General features: G+C 47.2%; 1 protein-coding gene across 4 annotated transcripts; it reads right to left on the bottom strand.

Annotated features, from left to right (window-relative positions):
* Positions 1-1,761: 1,761 nt before the first annotated feature.
* Positions 1,762-7,538, bottom strand: FAM219B (family with sequence similarity 219 member B). Of its 4 annotated transcripts, none has more exons than XM_069560211.1 (5): positions 7,255-7,538; positions 6,963-7,050; positions 6,182-6,259; positions 5,696-5,744; positions 1,762-3,872 (listed from the first exon to the last, which is right to left on the bottom strand). In XM_069560211.1, exons 1-5 carry the CDS (start codon positions 7,448-7,450, stop codon positions 3,711-3,713), a joined length of 573 nt encoding a protein of 190 aa, XP_069416312.1. In that variant the 5' UTR covers positions 7,451-7,538; the 3' UTR covers positions 1,762-3,710. The 4 variants fall into 4 exon arrangements, with proteins under 4 accessions (XP_069416312.1, XP_069416311.1, XP_069416309.1 ...); XM_069560210.1 differs by having other exon boundaries at positions 1,762-3,875; positions 7,255-7,530; XM_069560208.1 differs by having other exon boundaries at positions 1,762-3,875; positions 5,696-6,072; positions 7,255-7,503.
* Positions 7,539-15,636: the final 8,098 nt, after the last annotated feature.

Genomic DNA, 15,636 nt, shown 5'->3' with positions numbered 1-15,636 from the left:
CAGTGGAAGGTGTGTCTAAAAAAAGGAACTGTCGGTGCAGGATTCTTCTCTCCAATGTTTTAGTTGGCTTTAGGGCGAGACAGGGAACCCTGGTGTGCTGCAGTCCATGGGGTCACAGAGTCAGACATGACTGAGCAACTGAACTGCACTGAACTGAGGGAAAGGGCTGGGCTTCCCTAGTAGCTCAGCTGGTAAAGCATCTACCTATAATGCAGGAGACCCCCGGTTCAATTCTGGATTGGGCGGATCCCCTAAAGAAGGGATAGGATAGGCTACCCACTCCAGTATTCTTGGGCTTCCCTGGTGGCTCAGACAGTAAACACTCCGCCTGCGATGTGGGAGACCTGGGTTCAATCCCTGGGTTGGGAATATCTCTTGGAGGAGGGCATGACAACCCACTCCAGTATTGCCTGGAGTATCCCCATGGATAGAAGAATCTAGCAGGCTGCAGTCCATGGGTCGCGGAGTCAGACATGAGTGAGCGACTAAGCATAGCATAGGGCAGGATCGTGCACTAAGATCAGCAGCCTGGATCTAGCCACGCCCTTTCTTTGCATACCATTCAGCTGCTTTTCAGGCTACAATGGCAAAGCTGAGTCGGTGCAAAGCCAAAAGTACTCACTGGTCCTTCACAGAGAAAGGTTGTCAACCACTTCTTTAGAGCACATTCAGTCACTGCAGAAGTGGGGACTGAAGGACAGGACAATCCAACTTGTGAAGAGAAACCTAGTTCCTTTTTTCCTTCAATGGCAGGAAGAACCTACACGGGCATCTACTGTCCCTGTGCTTACCCTCTAGAGGTGGGACACCCTCTGCAGGAGGTTGTATAGCTGTGTTTTGCCACTGTGGTTTCTGACTGGCAGTCTTAGCTCCTGTCATCCCAGACTAAGCAGACACCCAGGCTAGTGGCTCCTTCCTGTTGATAAGGGATTATTCTCACACAAAAGCATCTTTCTGGGCCATTGTCCACATTGCTGCTACTGCTAAGTCGCTTCAGTCGTGTCTGACTCTGTACGACCCCATAGACGGCAGCCAACCAGGCTCCTCTGTCCCTGGGATTCTCCAGGCAAGAATAATGGAGTGGGTTGCCATTTCCTTCTCCAATGCATGCATGCATGCTAAGTCGCTTCAGTTGTGTCCGACTCTGTGCGACCCCATGGACAGCAGCCCACCAGGCTCCTCTGTCCATAGGATTCTCTAGGCAAGAGTATGTCCACATTAGACCTGTACAATAGAATTCCAGGAAACTACCTGCAAAAAATTTCAGCCCCTCTGTTTTGGGGTTTGCCTCCAATAAATTTTCTTCAGCTGAAAAAAATCAAGCAAACAAAAATACCTCCCATAAGCCAAAAACAAAAAAACCTGAGAAGGGTCTGCCAAAGGGAACTCATTCTAAAGAGAAGTGATAAGGTAGCTCAGTGATAAAGAACGCACCTGCCAATGCAGGAGACATGGGTTTGATCCCTGGGTTGGGAAGATCCACTGGAGAAGGAAATGGCAAACCACTCCAGTGTTCTTGCCTGGGAAATTCCATGGACAGAGCAGCCTGGTGGGCTACAGTCCATGGGGTCACAAAACAGACATGACTTCCATGGTTTCCAATGAGGACTGAAAATGGCACCCACTGGGAACAGGAGAAAGGAGGGGTGGCCCTTGGCAGAATGGTCAGTTAGGGCTGTTAAGCTACTTCTTCATTTCAGAATTCAGAAGGGGCAATGGCCATGGTCTAGGCTTTTCTTAAAAATCCTGTGGCAACACAGAGACAGCTCAACAGCATGACTGTATTTATTTCTACAAACTTACAAAGCTGTAGAAGCCTAAGCCAAGAGTTCTGTAAATGCCATACAGTACCACTCCTATCCATGAGATAAGGCGTCTCCCCAGAGTGCCGCCACCTGCACAACACCCCAGCACTCTTACTATTAAGGCAGTTTGGTTCTAGACACCTTGGTGCTTTTATTGGTGACTTTCTAGCCCATGGCTTCTTAGCCCCAAGCAATTGACCATTTCTACCCTGCCTTGCTATATGATGTTCCTGCAACTTTTTCTACAAAGGTAATGCCTCTCACTCAGGGTCAACCGGCCCTGAAACATTCCAGGGAGAGGGGTAGCCAAATATACCAGTGTGGCTTTATAACAACAGCCACTGGAGGAGGGCCTTGGTATTGGGGGCCCACTGCCATCCTCACCCCCAGCAGCTGTCAAACACTCTGTCCTAACAAAATGAAGCAAGAGGCTGGGCAAGTTCCCAAGTCGGGACCACACCTCAATCCTGACCACCCTACCCCTGTCCACTCCCATTCAGCTCCATCTGGTTTTAGGTAAGGCAAAAAAAAAAAAAAAAAGAACCACTGAAAAACTCCACAGAGACGCCTGGTACAGCAAGAGATGCAATCTAGTAGGGGTCACGGGAGATTATGCCTGTCTTTGCTATGTTCAAAGTGGGGGCTGAAGGTGAAGCCCAATCTTGAGTATCCACTGTGGTCAGAGGAATCTGGATGCAACAGAATGGCTCTCACTAGGGTGGAGGGAAGCCCTCTGCAATGGTAAGATTATCTCCTTAGGTTGGGGTGGGAGGGATAGCTGGGAGCTTTCACAGGTCCCTCCTCATCCTGTCAGCCTATGTCAGGGCCCACACAGCTGTGCAGTATACAGTTCACCCACTGCTGCTGCCCAAGTGTAAAATGTTAAACAAATGAGGGAATTCCCTGGTAGTTCAGTGGTTAGGATTCTGAACTTCCACTTGAGGGGCCTGAGTTCCACCCCTCCCTGGTTGGGGCACTAAGATCTCACAAACCAGAAAAAAAAAAACAAAAATCCAAACGGGAAGGCACCTAACTGCTCCTGCAGCTCCCTCTGCTGGTAACCAGAAACTGCAGGCTTCTGTGGCCAGCGCCAGAACCTCCGTTCAGCCTTAGATCAAAGACTGGAGGAAGATACTAGCTGAGACCAAGGTGAAGAAGGGCAACCAAGGGAAGAAATTTTGTCTACCTGGTGGAGCAGAGTTAGTTTTCTCTAACTAGGAGTGGACTAACCAAGTTACTAAGCTCTCGCAGACACGTGGACCAGTTGGGAATGCTCAGCTTCCAAGGATTCTGGAAGCCTTGATCAGGCTGTGCCAGCGAGCAACTTGCCGTACTCTTGCCACAGTCATACAGGAACAACCGGCAAACATGTAACCCATCTTGGAGCCTGAAGAGAATATGGAATTTCCTGAGCTGAACTGGCCCCAAATAGTTAAATTCTTTTTCAGACTCCCAGCTGCAAGCCATAAAGTGCTATTTTCTGCCTCCATGCAACACCAGCCAGCACAGCCTGGGCACAGAAGCTCCCTTTTTCCCTCCACAAGGCATCATGACAAATACCAATCAAGACGTCTGTAAGTTTCTCTCCTCGCCAGTTTTGTCACTCAGCATAAGAAACAGAATTCCTATGTTCCTGCCCTTATTAAAGCGGTTTCTCCAAATGCTACTCCAACAGCAGAGGAGAACTGCAGGACTCCCCCTGTCACCCTATGACCCAGATGGGGGCCTCTGGCCTGAGAAGCACCAGGTTTGGGGTAACTGCAGTCACTGCCTTTCCCAGAGGGTCAGTGTCTCCAGTGATCCTGGGGTTGACAGCAGTGGGTTCCCACCGCACTCTTGTGACCGACACAGGGTCAATAGGACTCTGCAGGCATGGTGAGCAGGACCTGTCCTAGAGGGTTATGTCTACTGGAGGGTACAGGACGAAGAGGCCCCAAGACAGCACCAGCAGCAGGAGCACGTTGAGGTCATAGGCTTGGGGGGAATTAGGTCCAAGTCCTCATCATCTGGAATCTCATCCAAGTGATACCCGTCCTGGAGCAGCTGCCGGCTCACATCCTGGTTCACCTGCTAAGAGCAGGAGAGGAGAGAACTATAAGCCAGGCCACAAGGCAGAAATGACTGCGGCCCCAAAAGCAGACCCACATTGCCTCACTGGAGCTTACTGTCCATTTCCTCCTGTCCGTGCTCCACCCTCAGGCCAGGCCTGCACATCCCTGGACTACAGGAAGAAGTGCTACCTTTTCCTACCTGTGTCTCACCCAGCAGGGGGTGGGGGACATCTGGGGACCTGAGCCAGGACTGTCCAGGCTGCACTGTCACGTGCCCCAAGGAAGCTGCCCTCACTAAAGAATCCCAAGGCAGGTGATATAAATGTGAGATTCGAGGTTATGTCTGAAAGTCAAGCCCTGACCATTACCACTGTGAACCCAGATTGGTTCCTATGAAGGCTGAAGAGTATGGAACAATGGTACCAGAACAATGGAGTAGAACCGTGGAGGAAAATGGGTTAGAGTAGAATAGGGTGGGGAAGAGCTGCTTCTGCACTGCCAATGTTTCTCTTTGATGCCAACAGAGCTCATTCCTTGCAAAGCAGAACCTGTCAGCCTGGCTTCACCAGTTCCACTGAGCAGAAGGCACATGAGACGGGGGGGGTGTAGGACTTCTCTGGCTCTTGGCTTATTTTTCTTTTCTTTGTTCTAACAATCTTAGGCACCTAGATATTCAAGGAGGATACAATTTGCAAACTGTATTCTCTGGCAGAAACTCGGGGTGGCCAAGGGTTTCCAGGAGCATGAGGAAGAAATACCAGTGGTATACAGTCAGGTCCCCAGCACTTCACCTCTGTCAAAAGCAGTAAGCCACAGATGCCAGAACCTTCGGTCCCTGTTTTACTCTGGGACAGTCACTTGTCCAAAAGGCCAGCCCAGGAGTATCTATCTCAGTCACAGTTCCCACAGATGGAACACAGGAGGAACAGAATTTATCTGGCCTGGAAGTAAGCAAGCTTGGAGGATGGAAAGGGGAGGGACAGGAATGCTGATCTCAGGTAAAAGATGATCAAAAGAAGGCAGAGTAGAATTACTCTGTCACTGGAGACAGGACTAAGACCACCAAGTCCAACCTGCAGGAGACTTTTCCAGTTAACAAGGAAGACTTCTCTATGAGCTACCTGAATTGTGTGTGTTGCAGGGGAAGACAGGCAGCAAGGTTTCTTGGAGGTAGTGCGTACCCAATTACAAGAAGCATTCAAATAAGCATTTAGCTGAGATTCATTGAGAGGATTCCTTTTCTAAGTGGTGGCTTGGATTAGAAGACTTGTGAGGTCATTTCCAGCCCTAAGAGTCTGGGGATTTCCCTGGTGGTCAGTCCAGTGGTTAAGACTCTATACTTCCAATGCAGAGGGTGTGAGTTTGATCCCTGGTTAGGGATTGAAAATCCTATAAGCCAAAAAAAAAGGTCTGTAGTCTCCTCGGTGACACCAGTGGTAAAGAACCCGCCTGCCAGTGCAGGAGACATGAGATTCTGGTTCAATCCCTGGGTTGGGAAGATTCCCCTGGAGGAGGGCATGGCAACCCACTGCAGTATTCTTGCCTGGAGAATCCCATGGACAGAGGAGCCCAGTGGGCTATAATCCATAGGGTCGCAAAGAGTCAAGACACGATTGAAGAGACTTAGCATGCAGCGCACACATAGTCTCCTGGACTTTCAACAGTCCTCTTCAGACGCCTAAACTTCTGCTAGGGGAATAGGGCAGAGTAGAAGACTGGAGAACACGCAGGAAGTCTGATGCAGTGCCATGTATACGGCAGGAACTAGACAAGCGTCTGGCAGTGGCTATGACACTGCCTGCAGCCTGGCCCCGCCACAGAAAAGTACTCTGGACTTGCCTCTGCAGAGGAATACCCGGAGGAGTATCTGGATTCCAGCTCTCCATCACTAGGACAAGAGGAAGACAGTCAGTTCAGGGAGATGCCTGCGGAGCACAGCTACAAGTGGCAAGGTGCACAACATGCAAGGGAGTCTGGAGGACTTGTGAAGCAAAGACCACACACCACAGAGCTCAAACCCATAATCCGCCATGAGTATCCATGGCTCCTTCTTGGCTCCATCAGGGACAGAGTCACTGTCACTAATAATGCAGACATAATAGGGCAGGATGACTCCCCCAGACAAGGTTGGTGCTTCACATCCAAGAGCAGCAAGGTCACCTATGAGTCCTCTAAGCAAGCCATCCCGGAAGAGACAGTGCTCTGAAGCAGCAGCCCTGGAACATGCACAAAAGGTCTTGGAAGAGACAGGGAAAAAGCGAAGCAAGTCGTCTGCAATGTTATCCAAGGCACTCCCCAAGGGGTATTTCCAAGGACAGCACTTACCTGTCAGAGTCGAGGGACACCAGGTTTTCATCTGGACTCTGACTAAGAGCAGTGTAGCCCTTGTTAAACTTCACTGACCTGAGGGGAGATGGGGGAGAGACCAAGCATAGATGCAATGCCAGCATTTCACAGGGAAAGCCAGCGTCCTCGCCCTTATGGGGAAAACAAAAAAACTGACTGCACTGCTCCTGGCTTATCTGCTACCTGGACAGCCACCATTGCCTGCCGTGTATCCCGCTACAGCTCCTTAGTATGTGCACTTCCCCACACCGCTCCCCCTGCTACTTCTGAGGATAAGCACACCTCCTCTTCTAAGAATCAGGAAAAGCCCCATCTCCCCACCTTATTTAACCTGAGAACAGAAAAATCAAAGTCCTTAGGCAAATTCCTTCAACTGCCTTCGCTCAAGCCCTGGTGAAGATCCTATCCAGCCCTCAGCGCTTACCATTCTGTTAAGGAAAAAATCACAGTCCTAGCTGTTCCCACGCTGCTCTCCATCCTCAATCCTGGGGACCCCAGCCACTATGCTCCTCCCTAATTTAGACAGTGATTGACCCTAAGAACTGACAAAACTCATAACAAAGCTCTTTCCTCGACACCATCACACCCTGGAAAGGAAAGAAAAGGTCGTTCCTCTTTCCATTTTTAAACAGTGAACCCGACAGGCCGGCGTCAGGGGAATGACTAACTCGGCTTTAAACGTGGGTACTCGGTCTCCCAGCCTGAGCACTAGGGCCTACTGTGAAAACGCTTGCACAGAGGAGGTGGCGCCTGCTGAGACCTTTTCCCTGAAGAGTCGGGGCGGTTCGGCGCGGCCCCCAGCATGCCTTTTCTCCGCAGAACCGCCTTGGCCAGGTCCCGGTGCTTCTCTGGAAGTCAAAGGGCCCAGATCAGCGGGCTCATCCCTACTCCGCCGTGTCTCCCAAACGCCAGGGGCCCGCTCTCCGAACAGATTTTCGGGTGCGGGAGCGGGCTGCATTTGCCCCTCCGGGGTCGCCCCAGCGGCGCTCCGGAGCCAGCCCGGGAACGCGGCAGCCCGCCCAAGCAGAGACCCCTCATCCGGCCGCACTCACGCAGCTTGGCCTGAATGGAAGGCGCGCGCGCCACCATGTACGGGCCCCGCTTCTCCACAGCCGCCGGGATCCGCTCCCCCAACCGGGGGGCTCCAATGCCGCTTCGCCCGGAGGGCAGCCCCGCAGCTTCCGTCCCGCTGGGCCGGGGTCCCGGGATAGAGGGCGCAGCCTGCCCGTCGGGATCCGCGGTCGCCATCGCCCGGCCACGCCCCGCCGAGTCGCGAAGCCCCGCCTTCTGGCTAACCAGCCGCCAGACGGCAGGGAGGCGGTCCCTCCTGGAGCAAGATGGCGGCGCGCAGGCGCGGGCCGTGCCCACCCGAGCTTTCTGGCCCCGCCTGCTGTGGGATTGGCACAACTGTCCCGCCTTTCCGGGGTTAGGTTGTTTCAGTTCCTCCGTTATGGCGCTTGATTGTCTCTGGCAGTCGGCCTGAACCTGGTGATGTCAAGCCAAGTTCTATCGCTGGTCGAAAGTAAATATCAGTATTTCCGGGGAGCTGCGGCTGTGCGCCAGCACACTCAAAGCCCTGATGCCTGCGCTTTCTCCGCAGTGTCTCCGCACTGGTCCTCTCGCCACAGCCGGAGCACCCCAAGGGCGGGCCGGAGAGAGGCTGGATTGAATCGGAAAGCGAGCGGTAGGAGAAAGGGAGTTAATAACGCCCTTCTCCAGAAGATGAAACAGGTCGGAGAGAAAGGTTCAAGGACCTTGTGGAGGGCACACAACCAGAGGCAGTTCTTTGCCTGATAGATATAACACCAGACCCTCGTTATTGCCAGCACTGCGCAATGCCCGAGACCTTGGATGAGGCCTGACCCTCTCTAAGCCTCAGTTTCCACGTTTCAAAATGCAACCAACATCAGTACCTGTCTTATAGCGATAACAAAGACAAAATAGGACTTGGGAAGAAAAGCGAAAGCGCGCTGAGTTTGTGTCGGGGCACAGGACTTTCGTGGCTCTTGACTCCTCTCGTCCCCAAGGGATGTACTTTTGGCTGGCTGGAAAGTAGTTCTAGATCCTTGTAGTAATTGCCAAATCTCATGAGGCTGTCCCAAGGCTAATTTACTAGCTTTCACAGGGCAGGTCAGCAGTGCGCAACTTAACGAATCTCCAGGGCCACCCGAAGAGTGGAGCGGGAGAGTGCCCCAGATGGGCTAGGAGAAGCACAAAGGAAAGCTAACTATTTTGATAGATTCCACCGCTGTTTTTAACTTCCAGAAACAACCATTTCATCTGGTTTGACTTAATATTTAATCCTCCTGACCTCCCAGTAAAGCACTGTTACTCCCATTAAGCAAATGAGAATTAGATTTGGTCAAGTTCACCAGTAAAGTGGTAACCCTAGAATTTGAACCCAGCTCTCTGTGGACTCTGAAGAGATGGTTTTTCTCATAGTTGTCTGTTAAGTTGATGGAGACCTCACCAAGGGGCCAAAGAAAATGTGATCAAAACCCTCTTGATGTCACAAAATCTGAGGAACTTGTAGGGAAAGAGTCTGAGTGCCCTCATCCATGACACTCCTGGGTCTCCTATCCTGGGAATCCAACTAATTGCCATGTGGTTGAATATGGGCCCTGAATACAGATAACTTGCTCTGCCATTTACTGGTAAGTTATTTAACTCTTTATGTCAGTTTCTTTAACTGAGGAATGGGGATAATAATAGTACCTATCTAATAGAATTATGAGGTTAAATTGTAAAGTGCTTGGGACGGTATTAGCATATAGTAAGTGCTCAAGAAATGTTACCTCATGAAGTTTACACAGTGTTTTAAGGATTTAGTGTTTATTTTCTCAGTTGGCTTTACACACTTCCAGGACAGACCACCTTAATGATATTTTTATCCCTTGTTTTCAGCACAAAGTCATAGTAGTACATATTTGTTTAATGAATGTCCTATTTCCCTTAACTTTTAGTCTATTTAATCATAGAACTTTGGGGCTGGCAGGAATCTTACAGATTATATAGTCTAAATTCATTTTATTATGAAGAAATTGTGATTACCCAACTGCCTGGATCTGGGTGTGGCAGTTCACTTTTTCCACTTAATATACTGTATTCACTAGGAAGCTAAGAAAAATGAATAACTTCCCATTGCCCAAAGCGAATAGCAAAGATTAAAACCTAGGTTGTAAGGGGGTAAGTCTCCAGGGCAAGAACTGCTGCAGCACACAGGGCACGAAGCCTGTCTTCCTCACCCCAACTGCTCAGACTTTAACCCAGAATGTCTGTGCTGGCTTGCCTGCTGGGCTGCAGATCTGCAGTTCTTCCGTTAGCAAAGCTTTAGTCGAGAAAAAAAAAAAAAGCTTTATTCGTCTACATGTCAGGTGCTATGCTGAACCCTGAAGATCTAATTATGAACAGGACAAAAAAGGGACCTCCTAGTCTCTGATTCACAGTCTTTTATTCTTTGTTGTGGGTTGGGGGAGATTCTTGACTATTAGGAATTAAGACTCCTATCCTCATTCATGCCCCAAGGAGCAGTCACATTTATGTTTTTTTTAAATGTTCATAGAAGTTTTATTTGTAAAGCAAAGAGGTGGTCTTAGATGGAGTCCACAGGGGGCTCTGAAGTATGAACAGTACCACTGAGTTAAGCCCAAGTCACATTCTTTATTTTTGATTCCAAATCATGGGAATCCTACCTGTCCCCCAAGTTGTCTGGTCCTGGGACAGATGAATCTTTATGATCAGTTGAGAATTCTAGTTCTGCTGTCCGGTTAATTTTAAGTCCCTCATCTAGATAAGAATCTGGGATTAGGTATAGAAAAGAATGGGAGCCAGTGGTGAATTAATTTTTTTATTGAGGTATAATTGACCTCTAACATTATGTTGCTTTCAAGTGTACAACATAATGACTTATTTGTACACATTGTGAGTGTATACATTATGATAACTGCAGTTAGTCTAGCTATATTGTCTTTTTTCTTATGATTAAGACTTCTAAGGTCTATTATTTTAGCATCTTCAGTTCTGTTCAGTTCAGTCGCTCAGTCGTGTCTGACTCTTTGCGACCCCATGAATTGCAGCACGCCAGGCTTCCCTGTCCATCATCAACTCCCGGAGTTCACTCAGACTCACGTCCATCGGGTCAGTGATGCCATCCAGCCATCTCATCCTCTATCGTCCCCTTTTCCTCCTGCCCCCAATCCCTCCCAGCATCAGAGTCTTTTCCAATGAGTCAACTCTTCGCAGGAGGTGGCCAAAGTACTGGAGTTTCAGCTTTAGCATCAGTCCTTCCAAAGAAATCCCAGGGCTAATCCTTCAGAATGGACTGGTTGGATCTCCTTGCAGTCCAAGGGACTCTCAAGAGTCTTCTCCAACACCACAGTTCAAAAGCATCAATTCTTCGGCACTCAGCCTTCTTCACAGTCCAACTCTCACATCCATACATGACCACTGGAAAAACCACAGCCTTGACTAGACAGACCTTAGTCGGCAAAGTAATGTCTCTGCTTTTGAATATGCTATCTAGGTTGGTCATAACTTTTCTTCCAAAGAGCAAGCATCCTTTAATTTCATGGCTGCAGTCACCATCCGCAGTGATTTTGGAGCCCCCCCAAAATAAAGTCTGACACTGTTTCCACTGTTTCCCCATCTATTTCCCATGAAGTGATGGGACCAGATGCCATGATCTTCGTTTTCTGAATGTTGAGCTTTAAGACAACTTTTTCACTCTCCTCTTTCACTTTCATCTTAGCAGCTTTCAAATATGCAATACAGTATTAACTATAGTCACTATGCAGTACATTACCTCATCATGACGTTTTATAACTGTAATTCTGCACCTTTTGATCCCTTTCACCCATTTTGCCCACCCTTCAACTACCCACCCTGGCAACCACTGATCTATTCTTTGTTCTATCTGTGAGCTTGATTTTTTCTGTTTCTTAGATTCCAAATATAAATGAAAGAAGAAATGGCAACCCACTCCAGTATACTTGCCTGGAGAATTCCATGGACAGAGGAGCCTGGCAGGCTAACAGTCCATGGGGTCACAAAGAGTTAGACATGACTGAGCAACTATCACTCACTCGCTGATACAGTGTTTGTTTTTCTGTCCCTATTTCACTTGGTGTAATTCCCTTAAGGTCCATGTTGTTGCAAATGGCAGGATCTCCATTTCTGTGACTGAATAATATTCCACTGTGTGTATCTACCACACTCTTCTTTATCCATTCATCCACCAATGGAACTTAGGTTGTTTCCATTTCTTGGCTTTTGTAAATAGTGCTGCTACTAACATTTGGGTGCATTTATCTTTTCAAATGAGTGTTTTTGTTGTCTTCAGTTAAATCCCAGAACTGGAATTATTGAATAATATTGTAGTTCTATTTTTAATTTTTTGAGGAACCTCTATACTATTTACCATAGCACCTGTGCCAGTTTACATTCCCACAGTGCACAAGGGCTCCCTTGGCTCTACATCGTGCCAATATCATCTGGTCATTTTGACAGTAACCAATTTGACGGGTAAGGTGATTATTTTATTGTGGTTTTAATTTGCATTGTCTTGATGATTAGTGATTTTGATCATTTTTCTTGTGCTTGTCAGTCATCTTTAAGTATGCTTTCTTTGAAAAAATATCCATTGAGATCTTCTGCCCATGTTTAAATTGGAATTTATTTTGGATATTACTCCTTACCAGAAAAGTGATTTGCAAATATTTTCTGCCATTCAGCTCAGTTCAGTTCAGTTCAGTTGCTCAGTCGTGTCCAACTCTTTGTGACCCCATGAACCGCAGCACCCCAGGCCTCCCTGTCCATCACCAAAAACTGCCGGAGTTCACCCAAACTCATGTGTATTGAGTCGGTGATGCCATCCAGCCATCTCATCCTCTGTCGTCCCCTTCTCCTCCTGCCCCCAATCCCTCCCAGCATCAGGGTCTTTTCCAATGAGTCAACTCTTCGCATGAGGTGGCCAAAGTATTGGAGCCCAAACAAAGTCTGACACTGTTTCCACTGTTTCCCCATCTATTTCCCATGAAGTGATGGGACCGGATGCCATGATCTTCGTTTTCTGAATGTTGAGCTTTAAGCCAACTCTTTCACTCTCCTCTTTCACTTTCATCAAGAGGCTTTTAGCTCCTCTTCACTTTGTGCCATAAGGGTGGTGTCATCTGCATATCTGAGGTTATTGATATTTCTCCTGGCAATCTTGATTCCAGCTTGTATTTCTTCCAGTCCAGCGTTTCTCATGATGTACTCTGCATAGAAGTTAAATAAGCAGGGTGACAATATACAGCTTTGACGTACTCCTTTTCCTATTTGGAACCAGTCTGTTGTTCCATGTCCAGTTCTAACTGTTGCTTCCTGACCTGCATATAGGTTTCTCAAGAAGCAGGTCAGGTGGTCTGTATTCCAATCTCTTTCAGAATTTTCCACAGTTTATTGTGATCCACACAAAGGCTTTGGCATAGTCAATAAAGCAGAAATAGAAGTTTTTCTGGAATGCTCTTGCTTTTTTGATGAATCCTTATCTGCCTCAAAAGCCTGACCTCTTTTTATTTTTTTAAATTTTTATTTATTTTTTTTTTCTGACCTCTTTTTATATTGGTCAGATGTATGTCTTTAATGTTATGGACTGAACTGTGCCCCAACCACCCAAATTTGTATGTTGAAGCCCTAAACCCTAACGTGCCTTTATTTTGGAGCTAAAGCTTAAAAGGGGGTGATTAAGGTTAAATGAGGTCATATGGGTTGAGCTGTAATCCTGATGTCTTTATAAGAAAAGAGACACCAGGGAATTCCCTGGCAGTCTAGTGGTCAGGACTCTGTGTTTCCACTGAAGGGGGTCTGGGTCAATCCCTAGTCAGAGAACTAAGATCTTGCATGCTGCGCAGCATGGTTAGAAAGAGACACCAGTGTATACACACAAAGAGCTTTTGAGGACCCAGAGAGAAGGTAGTTATCTGCAAGCCAGGAAGACGGAACTCATCAGAAACCACACTGTTGGCACCCTGATCTTGGAATCCCAGCCTCCAGAACTGAGAAAGTAAATTTCGTCTTTGTTTTTCAGCCATGCAGCTTATGGTATCTGTTTTCCAACCAGGGACTGAACCTCTGTCACAGCAGTGAAAGTGGTGAATCTCAACCACTAGACCACCAGGGGGCTCTCAAACTTCTGTTAAGCCTGTGGTATTATGATTTGGCAGCCCTAGCACACTGGTACAAATGACATTCTCCAAATTTTCAGAATCTACTTCCAGAGCTTAATACTTGCTCTAACATATTTACTTTTAATTTTTTTTTTTTGGCTGCACTGGGTCTTGGTTGCTGTGTGCAGGTTTTCTCTATTTGCAGAGAGCAGGGGCTACTCTTTAGCTGTGGAGCATGGGCTTACTGTGGTGGCTTCTCTTGTAGTAGAGCACAGGCTCTAGGGCACATGGTCTTCAGCAGTTGCAGCACAAGGGCTCAGCAGCTGCAGCCTGTGGGCTCCAGAGCGTGGGGCTCAATAGCTGTGGCACACAGGCCCAGCTGCCCCACAGCAAGTGGGGTCCTTCCAGACCAGAGATCGAACTTGTGTCCCCTGCGTTGCAAGGCGGATTCTTAAAACTAGCGGACCACCAGGGACACTGCTTTGTTTTCTTAAAAACATTTACTGACTTATTTATTTGGCTGCACTGGTTCTTAGTTGCAGCACACAGGATCTTTAATATTCGTTGTGGCATGCTGGATTTTTAGTTGTGGCATGCAAACTGTTAGTTGCATATGGGGTCTAGTTCCCTGACCAGGGATCAAACCTGGACCCCCTGAATTGGGAGCTCAGAAGCTTAGCCACCGGACCACCAGAGAAGTTCCACCAGCATGATAGTTTTAGAATTAAAATGCTGGGCAGAAAGCTAGTCACAAATAAAAGCATGACCACCACTGTGGAGAGCTAAGGCTGGCAGAATTGTCATCACTTTTGTTCTGAACAAACTTTCTAAACGTAGGAAAATGATGTGAAATTGGGCCAAATGAACTTGCCTTTTCAAAACACAAAGATGGACTCCACTTGCTGCTAAGGACAAGCGCCCTGGCATCTGAACAAACAGGAGAAACTGCACTGGTAGCTAGCAAAACTTAGGGAAGGATGGCTAGGCTTAAACCATTTTCCCAAGTATTATGATGATAAAAATGACTGTAATAAGACCTAATCTTACTAAGCTTTCCTTATAAGCCTGCAAAGTTGCTCCCATTTTCAGATCATAAAACAGAAGCACAGGAAGGTGCTTATCCATAACTTATCCATAGTCATATAACTGCTATATAGTAGAATCAGATTTGAACATAGGTCTGAATACAAACCCACCCTATTGCTACATTGTATTACCTTCCACCAGCTGATGGGTAAATGTAATTTTTGAAAAAATGCTAGGACATAAACATATCCTTCTTGGGGGGATACAACTGGAATTTCACATCATCTATATAGTACTCCCTTATCCATGCGGGGGATTCATTCCAGGACCCCTAGTGGATTCCTGAAACTGCGGATAGTACCACACCCTGTAAAACTATGTTTTTTCCTATACATACCTATGATAAAGTTTAATTTATAAATTAGGCATACTAACAATATACTATAAGTTATGTGAACATGGTCTCCCTCTCCCTTAAAATATCTGACTGTACTAATTTAATGCCTTTTCCATCGTAACTAAGCACTAATCACTCACTGTGGCTTAAACTTTTGCAGTTTAAGGTTCAACAGCAAAACTAGCACCCAATTTTTTTCCTTCACAGTATCACGGATTGAAGAGTTCTTAGTCTAGATCTTGGCTACCTCAGCACAGGACATTTTTTTCTTTCCTTAAAAGGAAGCACTTTATAGGTTCTCTTTGACATATGCAAATTGGCAGTATTACTACTCTTGCACTTTGGTGATATTATTGTAAGTAAAATTTCTTGAACACAGGCACCATGATACCATGACCATCAATCTGACAACTAAGACAGCTTCTAAGTGACTAATGGGATGGACAGGGAAGGTGAGAGATTTCATCACACTACTCAGAACAGTGTTCAATTTAAAACACGTTATTTCTGAAATGTTCCATTTAATATTTTCAGGCTGTAGTTGACAATGAGTAACAAAGTGCAGAAAGCAAAACTGCATATAAAGGGCGGGGTGGGGGATACTACTGTATTCTTGTCAAAAATGTTTAACTGGGCTTAAAAAAGAAACATTTTAATTGGCTGCATCGGGTCTTAGCAGCAGCATGTGGGATCTTTTGCTGTGTCACAGGGGATCTTTCGCTGTGGCCCAGGAGTCCACAGGGCTCAACTTAAGTCTAGTTGCTCCATGTCGTGCTGGGTCTGAACTCCCAACCAGTTATCGAACCCACGTCCCTTGCACTGATTACAAGGTGGATTCTTAACCACTGGACCACTAGGGAAGTCCT

The sequence above is a fragment of the Ovis canadensis genome, chromosome 18 (genome assembly GCF_042477335.2).
Source record: "Ovis canadensis isolate MfBH-ARS-UI-01 breed Bighorn chromosome 18, ARS-UI_OviCan_v2, whole genome shotgun sequence".
NCBI lineage: Eukaryota > Metazoa > Chordata > Mammalia > Artiodactyla > Bovidae > Ovis > Ovis canadensis.
Note: the sequence above shows the minus strand (reverse complement) of the source record. Positions and strands in the feature narration are given on the sequence as shown.